Source organism: Thunnus maccoyii, chromosome 11, assembly GCF_910596095.1.
Source record: "Thunnus maccoyii chromosome 11, fThuMac1.1, whole genome shotgun sequence".
Lineage (NCBI taxonomy): Eukaryota > Metazoa > Chordata > Actinopteri > Scombriformes > Scombridae > Thunnus > Thunnus maccoyii.
In genome coordinates, this window is record NC_056543.1 from 23,836,789 (window position 1) to 23,858,576 (window position 21,788).

Consider the following 21,788-nt stretch of genomic DNA (forward strand, 5'->3'; position numbering starts at 1 on the left):
ATATTAATTGCTTATCGGTTTTTGATTTCAGAGTCATTTAGAGTCAATTGAACGCATAATTTTCACAGCTATTGTTCTTTGGGGTTTGTTAATTGTCACCCCACTGGCAGAATTAAAAGCAAATTAAAAGCCTTAACTATTGACTCTATCTGAAGTCACTCTCCACAACAATTTCACAAAACAATGGGGAGGATTAATGAAAATGCAGCTTGATTTCTGTTCTCCAAAGCTTTTGCTATGGGGAACCAATTAACTACCCTTCAGGATGACTTTCACTTCTAACTGCCGGTCTGTTCCACTGCCAGAAACTGGGATTAATTCTCAATTAATCCCTCCACCAGAACAACTCTGCCTTTGTCTGCTGGGGAGGACATGAGCATACAACACCGAGGTTACCCCAAGCCTGTTTGGTGGAGGAACTCCACCCCTCCTAAGATTGATACACCCTGTAGACTAGCTCTTCTCAAGCTGAAAATAAGAGCCATTAAAAGGGAATTGTTGACAATGATTTTTGTTTTAGGATTTTGAGCTTTATTAGCCATGCATATTAATGAGTCAATTAATTCCATTCGTCCTCGCGAGTGGTCTGTTTGTTTTTGCCTGACCTTTTATCTTAGATGTGTTCACGCTCCGCTTGCTTTAAGCACTTACTCCACACTGTGTTTCCCATAGCCTCACGTCCAAAAAGGGAGTTTTTATGTGTTTAGCACTAAGATTCTTCCCCTCTCTTTTGTTTTCTCTCTGCCACTCTCTCTCTCATCCGGCTGCCCTCCCCCTCTATCTTTTCTTCGCTCTTTCTCCCTCTGTCAGAATGCCTGCTGGATGTATTCCACTCTAAATGTGACAGGAAATATGCTATTATAGCATGCAGAATATTTGCCTGATGGGATTTGCAATAAAATTACTACATTTCCTTTCCATTAGGATCTCTAAAACCCTTCTCTCTAATTTATGATTACCCTGGCAAAAAGACATGTTATATACATAAAGACTAAAGTAGCCCCCAGTCCACATTTAGCCTGTCCTGCTTTCAAAGTTAGTTGAGAGGACAGGAGAAATAATTGAAAAGTGCAGCTGGACTGTGTACAATCTTGTAAGGGATGCCTAGAAAATGAGATTAATCAGTGCACAGACATTGTGGGGAAAAGTTTGCAGTGAATGCCTGACAGTCGTGCTCTTTCTCTCATTTCAAATGTTGGCAGGCTAGCAGGCAGCTCCAAGGGAAATGCGCTCCTTTCATACTTGAGTAATTGATGAATTGTATGCAATATGCAAATGAGAATCCATAAATCTTATGAATGACAGCTTAATTTATGTGAGCCTTAATGAATGCAGGATTAGATTTTAATTAAATATCCTCAAAGGCACCCTGACTGGGTAAGTTTTTAAAGCCTTGTTTTGAAGACTTGTTTCATATGCATCGCAGTTCATGAAAAAGAGAGATCAGTGAGAGTGGTTAGATGAAATTTCCTCGCAGTTTGAAGATAAGACCTGTTCTGTTTTGCTAACCAAAGGCACTTGCAATTAATAAATATTGGAGCAAAATCATATCTAGCAATCTCATTTAGGCTTTCCTGGAACTGTTCATTCTCATACATTTGATTAACTGCATTTACTTTAAGCGCTATCTGATTTCTAACATTTGGTACAGTATCTTTTTAATTAAGAGAATCATCCATTAGGCATGGAAAAGTCAACCAATTAGGCTTTCTTCATCAGTTCCCGTGATGTAGGAAGTCTGCTTACTCATTATCAGAGTCTGTTGATGTGATACTAAACAATCTTAGTCTCCGTAGTTATGGGACATACAATTATGAAATCAGCTTTTAACATTAATGATGCATGGGTGTAATCAGCAGTTTATCTTGTTTTAGATCTTTTTTAGATTCTATTTCACAGCTGAGAGGCTTCAAACGGCTCTAATAGAATGTGATTACAGGAGAAAGCTCTTTGTAGCTACTGTAACTGTGGCTTTCTCTTAAAGCCCGGTTGTGGTTTCATGACACAGCCTTGAGGACAGTGGAAGGAGCGTGACCGGCTCCGAGTTCTTCCATACCATCAGATGCTGTGCTGGTCTCGCCCAGCGTGGTTCTAATCAGGCCTGAGCTCAGACAAAGGCACCAGGAAGGCACCCACTCTCCCAACTACTACTGATCTCAACCCTGCACATTAGTCCACACAGGGATCAGAGCACAGACAGCACTTTAAAAGGGGTTTTAGTGGGATTGATGCTAACTCTCCTCCGCCTTTGATTTCACACCATTTGATCTGTGATATATTGTTCCGTAACAAAGGTTCACAGTTTGCAGGCGGATGCAGCTGTTCCTATCCCTAATAAATAAAAGTGTGTTTTTTTTTTTCTTCCTCTCTCCTCACACTCACAAACTCGCTGTAATCCAGCTATCTAGATCAGATAAGCGCGATGTGGCTACCTGTGCGAGGCGGTGTTTGACAGGTGCAAGGGGAAGCTGATTGAGATAATCCAAGAATAGGTTCAATGCAAATACAGATACAAGATGAGGGTGAGGATAGATGGATGCATGAAAAAGATGGATGAGTGAATATATTCCCATGTATCACACTGTGACTGAGATTATGATCATCACAACCAATAGACTGCCAAGGTCAGCAGGAAATATAAATCATCTTTTTTTTCTCCCGCTTTTTGTTGAAGGCAACATAGAGTATATTTCTGTCATTTTCACTGGGTTTGTTTTGTCAGATTATTATTATCATGATTATTTCATATTACTATTATCTAGCGCTGCAACTAACAATTATATTGAGTAATTGCTTAATTGCTCGGTCTATAAAGTGTCAGAAAATAGTGCGAAATGCCCGTCATCATTTATTTTTATCCCACAAACAGACTAAAACCAAAGAAAGTCAGTTCCTAATGATACGAAAACACAGAAAAGAAGCAAATCATCACATCCAAGAAACCAGAAACAGATGATATTCGGTGTCTGCTTGATGAATGACTTCAACGGTTAATTAACAAAATAGTTTCTAATTAGTTTTCTTTGCCTAATATTTAATATTGTGAAATATTTCTCACAGACATTGATGTTATCTGAGCTTTTGTGTTTACTAATGTTATTGTGTTTTCCGTAGCAGAGCCTATAGGGCAGCTGATCAATTAGGGATCCAGAGAATTGAGATCACAATTAAATCAGCTGATAATTAATTAGACATACGTCACAGTGTGGAACCCAAAATAAGTATTACACTCTAATTTTCAGTTGGATTTTAGTTTGACTTATACTTGCATGTCAGTCTTGCTTTTGTTGCCCTAAATCAAAGTGAAGAAAACAAGCAGCAGACCAAAATTTTAGAAGTTAAACATTGAGTTTTTCCTCTCAGTGAACACTGTGGGGAATTTTAAATTGGTAGTAAGACCACCACAGCCATGTTATTCCTGTCTTTCAACAAACTGTTAACCTCTCATGGGAGTTGCCCTCATATTGTTAAACCGTCACCAAATAAAAAACACTATAAAGTCAGCATATTCAGGCCCCTCATGGTCTGAGGCCTCTGAATTTCTGCCTGACCTGGCACTTAAAAAGGTAAGGAGCTGCTTTGTTTTATCAATAAGACCTTGTTTTCATGGCTGGTCACCACCCCAGCAAACCAATCAATGGGGCATGCTCTGCTATCGCTGTGAGAGAAATGAAAAATAAACCCCAGATAATCCTTCAGTTAAAAGGTTACTCAGGGCGATAAAAGCTATTTTGTTAATTTATTTACTCTCTGCAGTGGAGAGATAAAGAAAAGGAACAATTAGGGAATTCTAGGTGAGAGATTTTAAAAGGGCAATGACATTGGGTTAATATTTTATAAGGCCTGATTGGCAGAGACCTGGAGAGGCCTTTTGTTTACACAAGCCCCAGATGGAATGATTCATTCGCTTGTTTTGGCCGACTGGGCGGAAATGGAATAAATATCTTCATCCTTACCTTTTAGAAACGTCAAACAAAAGACTGAGATAAAAGGTTAATGGCTCAATCATAACCACCAGGAAATAATATTATGTTCTTTCTCTGCAAACTGGAGTCACTATTGACATAATCAGGTTGAATTCCTAAAGATATCCGAAGATGGGAGGAGCAGATGATTTTTGTGTGTAACTAAATCCACTAAGGGAGTGTGCTCACTTGGGCTAAACATTACATTTGTGGTTTCAATTGATTTATAACAGATCATAATCACTGCATTAACAGCGTTCTGGGTAATAAGATCTCAGTCACTGCTTCCGTCGACAGAAAAAGCGTCTGATAGTGAGATGTCAGAATTTTGCCATGAGATCAAAAACCGTCCCGATATCTCATGTGATATTATAGCTCTTATTATACCTATCACCTAGTGTTGGCTTCCTGTAAACGGGGTGAGAACGTGAATTTAATTATTGTGCGTTTATTGCATTGTAGCACTGAAATTGGACTCGTGTGGAGTGTATTGTTGGGCCCCGTGTAATCTGATTGCCTGCACAGCGTAGTGTGTTGGATAGTATCAGGTTCCAGCCGACTCTGCTGGGTCAACACACGGCCGGGCCATTAAAGGAAGTCTGGTTCAGGGAAAGTTCACCACTATTTTCTTTTCACCATGGCAGCAAAACAAGAAAGAGAGAATAGATGTGTAACATATTTGTGGCCCCAGCCCAAAGCTGGTGGGGCCTATTTTGTTTCCTTAATTGAAGCCAGAGATATGAGGCCTTTGAATATCTTTAGTTTAAATATAAATAAAGCAGGGAATAAAATTCTTTCATGATTAACCTCCAATATAGAAATAATATTGTCCAAATAAGTCCAATTGAAAACCCAGAAGTATCTATTTTCTGAAACATTTTAAAGTAGAGAGGAGAACATGAAAAGAAGATTAGAAAAGACAACAGCGGATAAGAAATGAGAAGTACTAGAATTCCAATCATACATCCAGTTGTGCTTTCTTTTTCGGCAATAATGGCCTAGTTTGGAGCAGTTTCTGTGCCAGGCTATTTAGGGAATCAGCATCTGCTGCTTGATAAATAGCCTGACTCTTTTGTTTGAGGCCATGTTGAGTTCCTATCCGGACCCAACTTATTAGCCTGTAAGGCTCTGGCCATCGCAGATCTGCATTGATGTTAGTACGGATGCCTCAGCTGTGGAGTTTCAAGGGACTAAATTACATATTGTTAAGGAACATTGCACCAAACGATATGAATCACAAGGCTTTGAAAATAACAGAATAAAACAGGAAAATAGTCTTGACACACACTCTATAATAAAGTGAATGCTGTTTCTGTAAATTTAGACACTTAGTCAGAAGGAAAGGAGACACAAACTAACTATTCATTTCTGAGAGGCTTTCCTGTTGCTTGGAGGTTCCTCAGTTCAAAGCTCCTTTTCAGTTGGTGTATTGCTTTCATGGCCAGCTAGTGTTTGTGTGCAGAGAGGAGCTGAAATGCTATCCCTTAAACACACGGACAGATTCTCTTGCAGCCTATCTAAACATTACCTTTACTTAACTGGGTCTTTGTACCTGGGTTCACATCCTTTGACATGATCTAAGGTTGATGTGACATTTTTTTGTCCATTTGAGGGCCTTTTTGCTTTTAGTATTGTTGGTAAAAAGCCTTTTACCCATCACATACCCTCTATTGAGGTCTTTCATAAATAATTCAGCCAGAGTACAAGTGAAAGTGATGACAGCAAAACTGTCTGCGATCTCTCCCTCTCATAAGATCAAAGAGGTGCTTCTATAGAAATAGGAATTACATTTCCAGACGTTCCTAGGTTGAGCGGGCACTCATTTCTCTTTCTGCCTCTCTCTCTCTCTCTCTCTCTCTCTCTCTCTCTCTCACACTGCCCTCCTCTCACTTCTGTCATTTGCTCTCCCCCTCGCCACTTCTCTCTATCACTTCTGTATTTTCCCTCCAAAGGGACACAGCTTGGTGAAGGTCTGCTTTTAGTCCTAAAATCTCCAGAGCCAGTACTGTATATGAGAGAGTCAGCACATTCAGACAGATAGAGCGAGTGCACTCTATTAGCAGGACTGAGGTAAATAAACCTCACAAGACACGGCTGAATAAATTCAACTACTAAGGCTGTGTGGTATCTGAACTTAAACACTGCATCACTCTGTGGATACTGCCTGTGGGAGATGTTGTGAAATGTACTGTAACACAAACATCCTCATGTACTGTACTGGTTGATGAGGTCCAGAATGAGACATTAATTGTAAAGAATTTAAAACAGCTCATCTTCGGTTACATCAGTTAATTAAATTTTTTAAATTTTGTTGGTTGTAAACAGCTCGTAAATCCTTAAGTGACCATGTTCAAAATCATTGACAAATGATGGCAAATAAGCATCTGTATCTACAGTAGTGCTGTAACAATTAGTTGATTAATTGATTAGTTGTCAACTTTCAAATTAATCGCCAGCTATATTGATAATCCATTAATCATTTGGAGTCATTTATTTAAGAAACAAATGTCCAAATTCTCTGATTCCAGCTTCTTAAATGTGAATATTTTCTGGTTTCTTTAGTTTTCTATGATAGTAAACTGAATATCTTTGTGTTGTGGATTGTTGGTTGTGACAAAACAAGACATTTAAGGACATCACCTTGGCCTTTGGGAAATGGTGATCGACATGATTCACCATTTTCTGAAATTTTATAGACAAAACAAATAATCACTTAATCAAGAAAATAATCAACAGATTAATCGATAATGAAATAATCATTGGTTGCTGCCCTAATCTACAGACAACAAAAATAATTAGTACCCATGTAGATATATTTATTGAGAGATTTTTCCATGTTTTGAAAAACAAAAAATTACACCTCACATAAAGACTGTAAAAAAATAATGGATGTAGCCACTGTGATGTCCCTTTGGTTTGTGGACTCCTGTTTTGAAGCGTGAAGTTTGGCATTTTGACCGTCGCCATCTTGGACTTTTTGAGCCAGAAGTGATGAGAAGTGACCATATTTGGACGAGAGGGTGGAACTGACCCTAACGCTAGCTGCTAGTTTGGTTAGCACACTGTATTTACAGTCTATGGTTAGCTGTGATAATGCAAATGCTATTGCTAATTTTTGCTAGCGAAAAACAGGCTTAAAACCATTAAAACAAAATGTACTTACTGAATATCCGAACAACTGAACATCCAAATCCTTAGAGGGTCTTTTAGTACAACCAAATGCTGAACACGACTTTTTTAGGTGACCAAAATGTTACAATTAACATTTGAATCTGGGGTTATGCCATGGTTACGTTACCTAACCAACATTGTTGCTGTGGTAGCAACTTGTCAATCACAACGTAGCCATGCCCTAAAGCATACCTTGCTTTATCGTCTATTTTACTCTAAATGGGACCATTATTTACAAAATGAACATCATGCTGTGTTGAAGAAGACTTGAAACTAGCGATTGAGACCATAAACTCATTAGGAAAGTGTTTACTGAGGTAATAAATAAAGTGAGAAGTAGGGTCATTTTCTCAAAGACTTCCACACAATCGGAACCAGTAGAGTCGCCCCTTGATGGCCATTAGAGAGAATGCAGGTTTAAGTTGCTTCTGCATTGGCTTCCCTTTTCAGACCTGGAACTATCCCCTTGACCTCACATCAAATTTGACAATGACATTAATGTATAACCATGTTGGTTCACCCCTCCAAGCCTTAGTACCAGAAAAATAATTAACTTGGATACAGTCTTGTGAGGGGAAGGTCAGCAGCTAAGCAAATATGTCCCAGGTTTGATTTCCGGCCATGTCCTTTCTGCGTGAAATATAGTCAAGTTTGCCCAGTTTTCTTCCCATAGTTACGACATTACAGAAACCTTTTGGTGTTTTAAAGATGGATTAAACTCTGTTCATATTAGAGAGAACTTAGTATCCTGGTAAAGCTTGAAATGGACTATTGTATGTGAAATAATGTATGAAGCCAATATGTCACCTGTGTCAAGTCACCATAATTCATCTTCAGCTGAGACACCCAGCTCCTTGTTCATAAAGAATATACCTCCATAGAATCTTGCCCCCCTTATTATATTCTCATTGCATTTTTTTTTTTACCCTGTAGGCTTTTCTTGTTACTATAAGCCAGCAAAGTAGGTATTGATTGCAACTTGCAGCTGTATTAATAAGTGAATGAGTAAGATGTGTGGAAAGTTAGGGGTGTATCTGCTTTGAAGGCCTTTTCTCCTCCACAGTAAGGTGGCACAGTCATTTATCACGGCTGGATCTGTGCCCCTCGTTTGGTGTAATAAAACTCCCCCATCAGAATCGTCCAACAGGTCTGAATCACTCTGTCACACCACCTTCCAGCTAAGGCACGCATTAAATCAAGCAAGCAGAACATTTCCTAAGGCAGCCATTGCCTTTTAATTTCCTGAAGAACCTTAAAATATCATTCATTACCAGAACTACACATATTTGGTTTTTAAAAGTCTCATAAATCAATAGTGGCCTGACTGCAATAATTATAACAAGTTAACATGTAATTTCCAGGCCGAGGGCCGCGCACTGGATTTTAGCATATGCAAACGAGGCAATTCAAATAGTGTGGGGATATTAATACGGAGGAACAGGTAACGAGGTACGGGTTATGAATTATGCATCAAAAAGTGGTTGATCTTCAATAAAGGAAATGAATTCACCGTGTAATCTAATTAGTTATGGAAGTCTATTATGTTGAGCTGCAGAAAGCAACTGTCCTTGAAAAGAAATTTATTTACAGTACGTGTTAGCTCTTTGGAATGGAATTGCATTCTGGAGTGCTCTAAATGTTAACACCGCCCCACCACCACCACCACCACTACCACCACCACCACCTACACAACCCCTCCTCCTCTGCCAGTCTCCTCCACATCTCTCACCCGCGTTCTCCTCCTTCTCTGCCCGGTGTTTTAGCTCCAGACCTGGACGGCCCCCGAAGAGGACCCAGAGTGTGACATCACCGGAGAACCCCCACATCATGCCCCACTCAGTCCCTGGTCTCATGTCCCCTGGCATGATCCCACCCACAGGTATGGTTTGGTCATAGTCTGTAGCGCTCTGTCGCTGTTGCTAAGGCTCTGATTCACTCTTTTTCTCTCTCTTTCTTTCTGTCACACACACTCATGTATATATACTCACACACACACACACACACCCTCCCTACCACTGGACTCCCTGCAGCTTGTCCTCGAAATGGCAACCAGTCCAAAGTGACACATGCACCCAACCACCAGACACCAGCCGCTCACTCGTTTACCAAAAACAGATCCTCTGCTCAACCCCCGGAAACAAAGAGGGGGAGAATAAATTGGAGTGGAGATCTTTTCTCTCAGATTATTCCAGTAGATGTTGCATTTTGCCTTGAGATCATTCTAATTAGTGCGATTAAATCCACTTCACTGGTATATGTACATAGGCAGTGGTGATGCTAAAGCAAGCTTATCGCCACAAGAATCAACAACAACCATTTGTGCCCTAACTTACCCCTGGGCCAAGTCTTATTGCAACTAATGCTTTTGTTCTATTTGTGGCTGGCTTCATTGTGACTGCTTTGATGTTGGTGGCTGTAAGTGCTCTGATTTGCATATTTTGCTCTCCTTCTTGATATGTCTTTAATGATATTGTACTGTCGAACAGAGCTCTTTGAATGCTCACTCTGAGTACAGTATGCATTGTATTTAACTAGCTATTAACTGTAGTACTTTACAAACAGATGAAACACCACAGCTGCTTTTTCATGCTGATCTTCATTGTGTAACAATTTTAACAGACTTGTTATTATCCTACCTCACACATTTTTTCCATCTCTGTAAAAACAGTCCGGGAGTGTTTTTTTCTATCTCTCCCTTTCTCCAAGAGGCAGCAAAGCAGTGTCTGTGAGGTGTTTGAAATTCAATATTAAACAGAGATTGGGCCATCCTTGTGATTCAGTACAATAGAGGCTCACAGTCTAGTGCTTTGAACTCTGGGAATAGGGTGAGGTCACTGGCTATCTGCGGCATAGTGTAGAAGGCGAACTTAAAGGCCGAAGTGAACACAGAGAAGGACAATGATGAGAAAGACCCGTGTTATTTAGTGGAACATAAAGCAACAGAAAAGCCTTTTGATAACATCCCCTTTAAGCCCAGAGGGACTCTATGATCTTGACATTTAGTCAGGGTATTCAGGGGGCAGAGATAAAGTAATTGAGATTTTTGGTCTTCTTATAACTGTCTTAAAGGACCAGTGTGTAGGATTTAGTGGCATCTAGCGTTGAGGTTGCAGATTGTAACTGCTGATTGTAAACTAACTGAATACCCCCCCCCCCCCCTTCCGAGCATGTAGGAGAACCTACTGTGGCCGCGAAACTTGCGAGAAACACGAAAGTCCCTCTTTAGAGCCAGTGTTTGGTTTGTCCGTTCTGGGCTACTGTAGAAACAGTAAACAGGCAGAGCAACACGGTGGGCTCCGTGGAAGAGGACCCGCTCCCTATGTAGATAATAAAGGGTTCATTCTAAGGTAATGAAAACACAACCATTCTTATTTTCAGTTGATTATACACTAATTAAAACATACTTATGAATATTATATTCTATTTATGCCAAGTCCACTCTGCTAGATGCCACTAAATTCTACTTTTAAGCTTCCTAACTGTGGCGCGACAGATTTTTTCCATCAATTTTTGTGTCATAATTGAAGCATTTATTCTTTTGATGATAGTGTTGAGCATGACGTTGAGCAACATCAAGGAATTTACCAATTTTGACAGATTAATAATCAAATATAATTGACCACACATAAGTTAGGATCTAAGTAGGCGGCTAATTGATCTCCCTGTCACGTCCAAATCTACTGATTGATGATAAAAAACTGACATTGAGAAACTGTCTTAAATAGTTACACTATCATGTCATGTCATATTAGTTCATTTTTCAGATGAGTTAGTGCCCGCACACACAGACAGAATGTGGGCCGACGGCTTTTCCTGAGGCTCCACCAATATTCCGAGACTCCTCGAAAAAGCCACAGCACTGTTTAATTTGGGCTGAAGAGAAAGAGCGAAGCACGCCATGAAATGTTTTGTTCACAGTAGCATGTCATTTCTCTCATGGTGTTACATTTGCAAAATACTCTACACTGGTCTCACTTAAGAACGACTGATTCGGGCAAAGAAAATGTGTTTACTGTGAATTTCTCATGCAAACCATGATCAGCAAATGTTTTTTTTTTTAGATAAAAAAAGAAAATAGATAGATTTAGATAAATTAGACTCAAATCATATTAGATTAAAATCAATCAGCATATTCAACACAGTGGAAAGATGTCTTCTTCACACTCTAACAAGACCAGAGAGGCCTTTGTGAAACACATTGTTAACATATGTATCTTAGCCCTTGACACCAGTTCCATTTAGAAAAGGACATCTTAATATGCTTAGCTTTCCATTTAAGGAATTCCATTTAACCCTCATGTGTGTGTGAAAGCACATGTGTGTATGTAGGAGTATTTGAATGCCTATGTGCTTGCGTTCATGCCCTAGGGTTGGTGGGGGGTGGGTGGGTGGTGGTAGGGGGGAGGGTGTTGCGCTGGAGCCTTTCCAGTTGTTGATGCATTACAGGCAGATTGGCCCCCAAATCGGATTATTTGCTGTGGACTGACACCACACTGAGATGACATCTCCTTTAAAGTGGAGAGGGCCTCCGCTCACACTCTGGCCACTACTTAAGCAGCAGCTTCAATATAATTCATTTATGTCCTGGATATGGCTTCAACCTTTTGAATAACGCAAGAGTACTGCATTTACCATTAGAGAAATGAATGTCACCTACATCTTACCGGGGTGCATCCTGTACTTTACTGATAAAAACAATATTTTCTAATGCTGCCTGTACGGCTCTGTTGTACTGTCCCAGTGTATGTGTGTGTGGATACCAGTGAGCTGGTTCCTCTTATGAATACAGTAGGTGGACACCCAATTGTAATATTTATGTTCTTTTGATGTACAATTAGCACATCAGCATCTGGAGTGGATCATCTAATCCAGTGCCACTTCAAGCCGCTTTAAAATAGATCCGGTATGCACCAGGTAATATCATTTCTTTGTGCTTCTACCCCTCCTCTTTCAGTCCACTGCTTGTCATAAGGTTAGCACGCTCTGTAATTGATACTAAATTTGTCATGATGTGGATAGCACAGTTCAAGTGGCGCAGTGTACCTAAGAGTCGCGTTGTTCCCAACCCCAGTTTGTCATTGCTGTGCTGCCACCAGTCCATGCATAAAATTAGGCGGCCATGCTCATTGACATGGAGTGTCTCTTCTCTACTTATCCTCCTTGCCCCGATAAATAAAGTGTGTTTTCATTGTTGCCCATGGTGCCGTCCCTAACAGAGACAGAACGGAAACACAACAGATAAGCTCTGGTTATTTTTTTTTTTTTTTTAATCGCTGCTAGAGAAAGTCGTAAAAGTCAGTCTTTTGTGTACTGATGTGGAGTTAATCTGATTTTAATTTAATTATACGAGTTAGTTGCGGAGGGCACAGGCATTGGGGTGTTTGTTGTAAGAATGTTCTGACATTGGCGCAGGTATGGGGCAGCTAGCATGTTAATTAATGATGAAGATCCTGACAATATGCAGAGGCATGACAGCGTTAAGCCAGTCGGCTGCTGCTTCCTTTGCATATTAATAGATCCTTCATTATTATTTAATATGACAGCTGCTCCAAGGGCTACCATCAGACCTTGTCTCTGTTATTTGCTGTTTTGTGCTCCCCATGTGACAGTGCCATGCTATTCTCTATTTGTTGAAATGTTCCCTTTTCTGTTCTTTGACTGGTGTGGCTCTCTCCATGCGGCAGGGCTGCACTGTTTGTTTTTTGCTCAGGAGGATTCTGACTTGCCTGTGCGTCTATATGCGAGTGTCTGAATCTAAAGGTGACTTTGAAAGAATATATGAGGCAGGATTGTTTTGTTTGCATAGTAATGAATGCAGATTAGCATTGAGTGGGATTGGTCTTGTTGACGTTTAGACTTCTAGTGGCTTAATAGACTTGTTGCTGGGCGCCAACATCTCCCTGGCTTCCTTATTACATCCACTGTATTGAGGTGTGTGTTATGTGGATATGACAATTGATCCGCCGAAATGAAACAATTATCAGAACAAAGATTTCGATTTATGGAGTGTGTCACTTAGTCAAAGACAGGGTGGAGGCTGGGGCCGGATGATAAATGAAAAATGGAAAAGTGATCATTCCATCTGTTTCATAATAGTTCCGATCGATTTCTGAGCCTTTATTTACTCAATACACATCTGATCAAAACCTGTCACCTTCTTCTGCGTGGATTAATCCCCCCTTTTTTTTTTTTCCACCATTTGTTTTATCAATCTTACACAGTTTAGTCCAGTTTCCTAAAGTAAAGTAAAAGAAATAGTGAGGACACAGAGGCAGCCAAAGTTAGAGAGCATCAGAAAGCACCGCTGCGGCACTCCTTTGAGGGCACCTGATTTGTGGGGGGAATTTATCACACAAACAGCCCAGAGGTGATTTCAATATTTACTCGGCAGTCTGTTCTGCATACGTCTCATTTGGAAAACAGTTGACTCTTGCCCATTATACACAAATGAAGGCTGACCTTCAGACTGGGCAGAGGCCACATTCATTATGTGGAGAAGTATCACCTTCTTATGAGGCAACGGCCTTTTTTTTTCTCCGGCGCTGCCTATGCATATGGAACAGCAGCCAGGGCCCATTGCAAACGAGAGGGCCCTCTCTGACATGATGTATACTGTACGTCAATATGGTACTGATGTATTTTAAGATGCAAACAAGGCTTTAAATTATATGCACCTCCATGTCAGTGGCTCAGAGTGACTCTCGCCATCTGCCTATCAGCTGGGGATGAGAGGAGAGGGTGCCCAGGCCGGTATGTTCTCGCGCGCGTGTTCGTCGGCGCGCGTTTGTGTCTTTGTGTGTGTGCGCACGTGCTCGCATGTATCTATTAGAGCCACATGTTCGATTTCTACCTCTCCTTGTACTTGTGTCTCCCCCTCAAATGCATGGCTAATAGCTGCTCCTGAGTCCCATCACGGAGACGTGACAGCTTAGTGATGATAAACGCAGACGGTGCCTTGTTCTGCGTCAAACGTAAGGCAAACCTGCATATCAAGTGTAAGCAGCCTCTGTAAGAGGGCAGGTGATATACTGTATTGTGGGTATGAGTGATTCCACTAATAGGTACATATCTTTTTCTCGCCGTGCATCTTTGATTTTGTTGCTGGGGTTGGCGAGAAGAGTCGCGGGACTCTCCTGAGACACACACACACAGGCCTAGAGGAGCTTTAGCACTATCTGTCCCTGCTGTTTGAGACCAGCCTCATGAATAAAGATTTCAGTCACGTTCAATACACCAGAAACCCTGGAACTACCACAATGACAAACCAATGCTTTATGATCTCTGCAGTGTGCTCAGCATATGTATGTCTATAATCTCAGACTCACTGTATCAATCATATCAAGTCCATTTTGATCGAGGTGGAGGAATATTGCTGTTCCGGTATATATTCAGAGCTGGCAGTAATGTGAATGATTATTTAAAATGTGATGTCAATAGTCATTTAGTCTGCTCAAAAAAAAAAAAAACCAGCAGCAGCCTTGGGCCTGATGAGAATCCATGTAAAATTCTCAGATATTTGGCATGTTGTCAGAAATGTTCAAGTGATATGCATACTAAAGAATGAACGGTGAGATTGAAACTGCTATAAAACAGTATGGAAACGTCTGCAGAGTGCAGGAGCGAGACTAGAATACTAGCTTTTTATATTTCTTTACTTTTATCACTTGAATTGATTTTTACTTTTTTCTGGTTTTACGGGCAGTTAAATAACACTAACCTTAAAAATATCTTCAAAACAAAACAAACACATTTATAAAATCTATCCTCAGTTGTTTATTCATATTTTTCCTTCTTACTGCTGCTTTATGGACTTTGCCCTCCTGCCTTATTAATTTCCTGCCTTAAAGGTCCTCACTACGCATGTTGTTTTCTTCTTTTTGAGAGTGTATCAGAGATTGCATACATTGCTTCTCTCTTATGTTTTATTGAACATATAGTTTTGCATTTTGCTTGATGACCAGCCTTGACTCTCAGAACACACTTTTATATGAAGAAGCATTACAGTATAAAGCTGTGAAGAACTTGAATACAAATATTATTCACAGCAATTAGATCTAATGAATTCATTACAAAGTATCATTGAAATACACTTTAAGACATAATTGTCTCCCCTGTATTTGTTCACATGTTGAACCTCCCTCACTCTGTCTTTCACTTTTTCACCCCTGTGTCACACTGTATCACTACGCCGCTACTATATACACATACAGTGTGCGTTGTAAGTTGTACATACAAAATGCTTTTATCATGTACTATTATCTTGACTGCATCTCTCCCCATCAAGATACACATACATCAATATAGGAGGCAAGGAGTGGCGGAGTGGGTGAAACATTCATAAAAATCATATGCTGCCACACACACAGGGATCTATCCCATCAGCATGATAACCTGCTGTGAAGATATCCCCTGTCACAAGATGAAAAACTAAGCTGTGATCTCATAGGCGCTTATTCCCCATAGTATATAAAATGATTCATTGTTTAATACATTCAAAAGTCCTTTTTCTTTTCTTTTGTTTTTAATTCGCCAGCGCACGTTTCTGAGAGGTTTTGCAGGTGCAGTTGCTCAGCCCCAGTAGACACGTAGCGGTCTGTAAGAGCTCCGTCTCCTCTGCTTCCTCTCTCTCCAGGCCTGACAGCGGCGGCGGCAGCAGCTGCCAACGCAGCCATCGCAGAGGCCATGAAGGTCAAGAAGATCAAGCTGGAGGCGATGAGCGGCTACCACAGCAACGCCAACCACCATGGGGCCGATGGAGAGAATGGAGACCTCAGCTCCAGTGTCGGTGAGGATGCCCTCCACACACACACACACACACACACACACTGGCACAAACATATAAAGAAAAACACAGGCATTCCACAAAGTATTTTATGTACCTGCACAGACAAAGACAAAACACATGAAGACTTGCACACTTATCACCACTTCTTTATCAACACTAGAAAGCACTCAGAGAACTCTGCGCACTTGATCCATATCTGCATTGAAATACACATAAATGCATGGCTCATGGCGTCCATAAGCTTTCGAGAAGAATGAAATTCAAGTATGACCACCCTATTGTTTGTTTTGTTTGTGCCACATATGGGCAGAGTACCATCAAATGTGGATAGAGCCAAGGAATTAAAAAAGGAGAGAGAGAAAAAGAACTTTTCATGCTTTTTAAATGGCTTTTTATATGGGCACCAATATATTCTCACTTGTTTTTGGCCGGTTTCCTAACTTTACACCAAATGTGATTGAAATCTATGAAGTAGTCTTTTAGATCCCGCTTAACAGCCAAACAGACACACACACAAACAAAAACCAGATCCGCTCTGCCAGAAGTAATAAGTGATCCCATTCATACAGCTCGTCCTAAACCAACGTTCTGCATGACACTACAGTATCTCCACTATACAGCTGCTTTCTTAATGTTTATATAATGATGAAATATCCTTCATCATGGTAAGGGAAGTCTTATTTTCTCCTGAAGTGTTACATTTTTGTGTTGAAAGAAAAAAAAAAAAACAACATTCTTAATAGCTAAGTGAAACTGTGAACACAATTTCCCAAAGCTATCAGCTTTTAACAAGGTCTAATTGAATTGCTGTGAGAGCTTTGGTTTTTCACTGTGTGCCATTCCAATTCATTATTAGCCCTAAAATGCAAAAGGATTTTCGTAATATCACACAGAACCACTTAGTGAATTAAAGAGAATGATAATGTATGTGAGCGCAGATTCATGAGCCCGTTCCAAATTACAAACCAAATGTAATCCCTGTAGCTTTGCTTTGCTAAATGGAGGTTTTGATTTGCTTACTGTACTAAATGGCTTGACTCCCGAATACATTTCAACAGTAATACTTGACACCATGGAGCTTATGGTGCGCGCGATGAAAACAGGATGTGTTTCTAAGCAGATTTAACAATGCAAAATGCATAAAGTGTGAGGTCATCACTCCGAGAGAATGGAGTGTGTAAAAAAGAGAATACGAGCATACGAGGTCACGGAAATAAAGATAAATGTGAGCACCAACAGCAAGGCTATGGCAATGGAGCTAATAAGAAACTGTTTTATCTTTTTACAATTTAAATTGTAACCTTGAGCCCACAGCCAGCCACACAGGCTCCCGCTAGAATCATAATTCTGGCAAGGGGGAGCAGCTCTAGGTGTGGGTGCGTGGGCCACAGCATTAGCTCTCTGAGTGAAATATATGGCAGTGACGCCTCTCGGCCCCATCCACAATCAATTGGATTCTTTTCCTTTAATATTTACTCGCAGCGATGAGATGCTCGTCTGCATGGTGATGAACAGTCTGCCACTGGCGTTTGAAGGTGACCTGTCAGTGAGTATGGACAAATCTCTCGCTCGCAGAAATGTAGAAAATAAATCATTAGGGGCAGGCTGCTAGACAGGGGCCTCTCTCTCTCTCCCTCTCTCTCTCTCTCTCTCTCTCTCTCCCTCACTCTCCTCGGATTTAAATCAGCTCAGATTTATGATTTGAATTAATGCTTCGTTTGGTCAAAGGAATGGTTGCGGAGACAAATGATGTTTGGTACTGAAACCATCCTAATATTGATTACTGGGTGTCGCAGCAATCTCTTGTTTATATCAAGCACTCTTCTGTGACAGGGTGGCCAGCAGGAGTCATCCTGATAATACGCTGGAGAAATATGGCCCGCTCTGCACCGCAGGGCCATGAAACACAGCTAGCAGCATGCTGTCTTCTTCATCTAGCCCCAGGCTTCCGCTCACATGTTTATTTTTAATAAAAGCATTTTGTAATTTCACTCAGAAAAAAAAGAAAAAAAAAAAAGAAAATATGAACTGACTTTACAGAAAAGTGTGATTATAGAATTATTTAACATTCCAAAAGTGTCTCACTCTGGCCTGCTTTCACAAACTATTTTAGAGTGTGAATGCCTAATATGTCCAGCTCTCAAACCCCAGCAGCAATCCAAACTTATAAATCACTTGACTGATATAGCACAGAGTGGGCAGAAGGGGGACTGTATTTGGCTGTAGCTTTGTCGGGATTGGACCGACTGTTGTTCACAGGGCTGCTTTTAAGAGACTCCACGACCACAGCTGCTCTGAGGAAATGGACTAGAGTTTTATAATCACCCCCCAGCTTAAACTAAGACACACAAATAGATGTGTTTACTTACACAAATTATGTTACCAACCATGACAGGAATTGATATGATAATGAGCATGCTTCTGATAATACCACTAAGGACATAGATCCATTTAATCAGAAAGAGCTGCTACATAAATCCATTGAAAAAAAAAAATCCTCCTCGGGCTAAAATACAGGTGCCTCATCTCAGTGTTTGTCTGAAGCTGATCTTGTATTGTGAAGCGCTTAAAGCAAAGCACAGCAGAGCCAGCCAGTGAAGGACACTCTGTTCTGTTTGTAGAGTTGGACTGCCTGTCGCTGTCTTTGTGTTGATGTAAATTGAACAGGCTAATGTTTCTCCCTCGCATTAAATATTCATCACAATTAGACCTTCCTGTTTGCATCAATGTTATTAATTATAAGGAAAATACAGCCAGTTCAACTCTCAGCCAAAATAACCAAACATCCTGAGTGAGAGAAAGAGAGAAGGGGGAAATAGATATTTGTGTAGGAGTTTATGACGGAGGGACAGATGTGAAAAAAAAAAAAAAAAAAAATAGTGAGCAGAGAGAGATGTAAAAATGTAGAAGGAGACAGAGTGAGGTGTGTGTGTGTGTGTGTGTGTGTGTGTGTTGGGGGGGGTGGGGGGGGGGGGGTGTCTTTTCTTTGATTTTCCATCGCGCTCTTTAGTTGGGAAGAGGGAGACTTCTCAAAGCACAATGTGGATTGTTCCTGCGCAGGAAATGCCACAATTACAGATCACAGACCAAGCAAAACACGTGTGGCGCTGGGCCTTGAGGGGGATAACAGCTCGCCATTCCCTCCCAGTGCATTGACCCCAGCCATAACCTTCATTACTGGGAGAGAAAATATTGTCAGCTGCCCACTAACAAACACCTGCCAATTTCAAGAGAAGGAATTGTTTTTCTCTGCCGCGGAAGGAAAATAAAGTGTTTCTTAGATCCTCAGAAAAGGAGTGGGAAGAAAAGATAAGACGGCATTCACCCTTGTCCTCTTTTTTTTTTTCTCTCACAGTCTTACTTACTTCTTCTCTCGTCTTTCACCCTCTGTCTCTCTTTGGCCACTGGGTGCTGCCCTGCCACTCATCTGACTCCTCACCACACAACTCTAATGGAGCTGAAATCCTGTTTGTAATTAGATATGGGAATTCCACTGTCATCAGCCAGATGATGCCGCGACATGCCGACCAAACAGCTCGCCGGGCAGACAGCGCCTCAGCGAAAAGAGAAGACACAATAGTCGCGGCTAACTTTCAGACTTCACCGTACGATTTAAATACGCCCTAAACATACGACACCACAACTGAAGCAGTAAAAACGCTGCACTGTAAAAAGCACTTTGAAGCTTCAAAACCTGAAAGCTCTTTGTCTCACATCTGTGGTTTCAGTCCAGGCTGCCTGCACCCAACAGGGAGCAGGGGGGGGAGCCACATGCTAGGCTGAAGCTGGACGGGTGGTGACAGGTACCTGGAGTGTTGCCTGACTGAGAGTTGAGAGAAGAGGTTCTGGGTGAGATGATGAGGAAGCATCATTCTCTCTTCCCAGGGTCATCAGGCTAATTTCTGCAAACCCCACCCTTACGCTTGTACGTGTGTGTGTGTGTGTGTGTGTATGTGTGCGTCTGTGTGCGTGTGAGTGCTCGCGTGAGAGAGAAATAGGGGGCCTTGGCCCCTGAGAGCGCTCTGTGAGGAGACCACAGCTGTACACTCCCAGCAGCTAATTGGTCCTTATCTAGCTGTCCCATTCATCTTCATTTTTTACCAATTACTGAGCATTATCTGTGTTCTCAGTTGGGTATGGGACTTAATCCGTTTTGGTTAAGCTGGTGCTACAGCTTGCAAATTTCAAATGGAGAGGAGGGGAGGGGGTTGGAGGGGGTGGGGGGGGGGGACTAGGAGGAGAAGGAGGGAAAGGTGGAGGGGAAGGGGAGGGTGGTGGGGGGCAAAAGTCATAGCAAAAACAAACTCTGGGAACTTCCCATCATCCCTCACTGGCGGGAAGCAATCAATAAACAATGACATCACACGAAGGAGAGAGGAAAAAATGGAAGAGATCAATTATTGGCGTTATAATTCAAGTCCTTGTTTGCAAACGTTGCAGCCTCATTGATTAGGCTGTTCTTGTTGCACTCTCCATTATTGACTTGTTAAAACCATATTTTCTCATCATCAGTGGTTTTACGTTTGCGGTCACACAGATAACAACGCTTTAAGGGGGCGTCATTAATTATTCAAGATGTATTCATTTTAAAGCGCAGCGAGCCCAAATCATTCTGTTTACTCTACAAACAACAAAAGTATAGTACATTGCTCATCCAGAAGGTACATCAAGACGCTGCAATCTGGGGCAGTTAGCCTTAATTTTCTGAGATCAATGCATAACTAGGCTCCTCTCTATATGGGGTCCGTGCTTGGCCATGCTGCAGAGCTGAGCAGAGTCAGCCTGGAGACCATGCACTAATTACTGGAGTGTTTACTGCTCTGCTGGATAGCATTTGTACTATTTCGGATCGTATCAGTGAGTGAATGTGCTTTGCGCTAGACTGATAAATAAGACATTAAGATGTCGGTGTGTGTGAATGAAATTACAGCGGGGAAAAATTACAGGCATCCATTATAGAATAAACACAAGTCTAAAATGGATCAAATGAAAAGCCAAACATGTATGTATACTTACAGAACATATAGGCATGCGTCTCAGCAGACAGACAATCATGCACACCAAAGCAGGCCACATATAGAGGCACTGCTCCTGCACTTTGATAGGGATCTGTTTGGTCACACTCTCTGCGCCAGCTGTCAGCCCAGCTCCACTGCTGCGATTTAATTAGTCTGTTTATGTCCTTTCTAATAATAAAGCTCTCTGGGTGGAAGGACACATCCAACCAGCTAGCTGCACGCTCCAACCTGCTAGCTGCACTAGTGCTGGTGGCCCGGCGCAGCTAAATGTGGGCCATGATGGAGGATGGTGGCTACTTCCTGCTCCTCTAGACAGAACAATGGCCTGCAGGCTCAGATCTAGTATCACCCCCTACTCAATCCTAACCTTAACCATTAGGGGATAAAGCACATACTGACCTGATATGAGTGTCTAGGGGCAACTTCATCCATCTTCCTCTCTAGCTCTCTTGTGGGATCCTTTGTCAGTCGAAGCTCTTGAGAGAGACTAGATTGTAGCCATAGGCTGAAAAGAATTCATTTCACGAACACATCATAACACCTCTTTGGCTGCGACACACTATAGACTCGTCTGATTTATGCAATTACAATGTGTGTTGTTTTGACTTTCTTTATTCTGATATTACGGCTACACTGGACAAAATAGAGTCCATTTAAGTTGCAAGCACAGGGGGGGGAAAAGGGGGAGTAATGTTAGTAACTGAGTCAGACACACTGAGCTAGACAGAGGGTGGCAGAGCAGACAGACAGCCTTCCAGCCTGAGTGAAGAGCTTGATGGGTCTGTGTGTCTCTCTTGGGCTTAGGCCCTCACCATCTCTCTATTAGTCTGCCAGGCTCATGGGAGCCAG

General features: G+C 41.4%; 1 protein-coding gene across 3 annotated transcripts in view; it reads left to right on the plus strand.

Moving 5' to 3' along the window:
- dachd (dachshund d) overlaps nucleotides 1–21,788 on the plus strand; it is a 111,741-nt gene that overhangs the window by 60,915 nt on the left and 29,038 nt on the right. For all 3 annotated transcript variants that reach the window (XM_042427120.1, XM_042427119.1, XM_042427121.1), the window contains 2 exons: nucleotides 8,900–9,015; nucleotides 15,769–15,921. In XM_042427120.1, coding sequence (XP_042283054.1) covers nucleotides 8,900–9,015; nucleotides 15,769–15,921 — 269 coding nt within the window. The remainder of the gene's footprint in view (nucleotides 1–8,899; nucleotides 9,016–15,768; nucleotides 15,922–21,788) is intronic.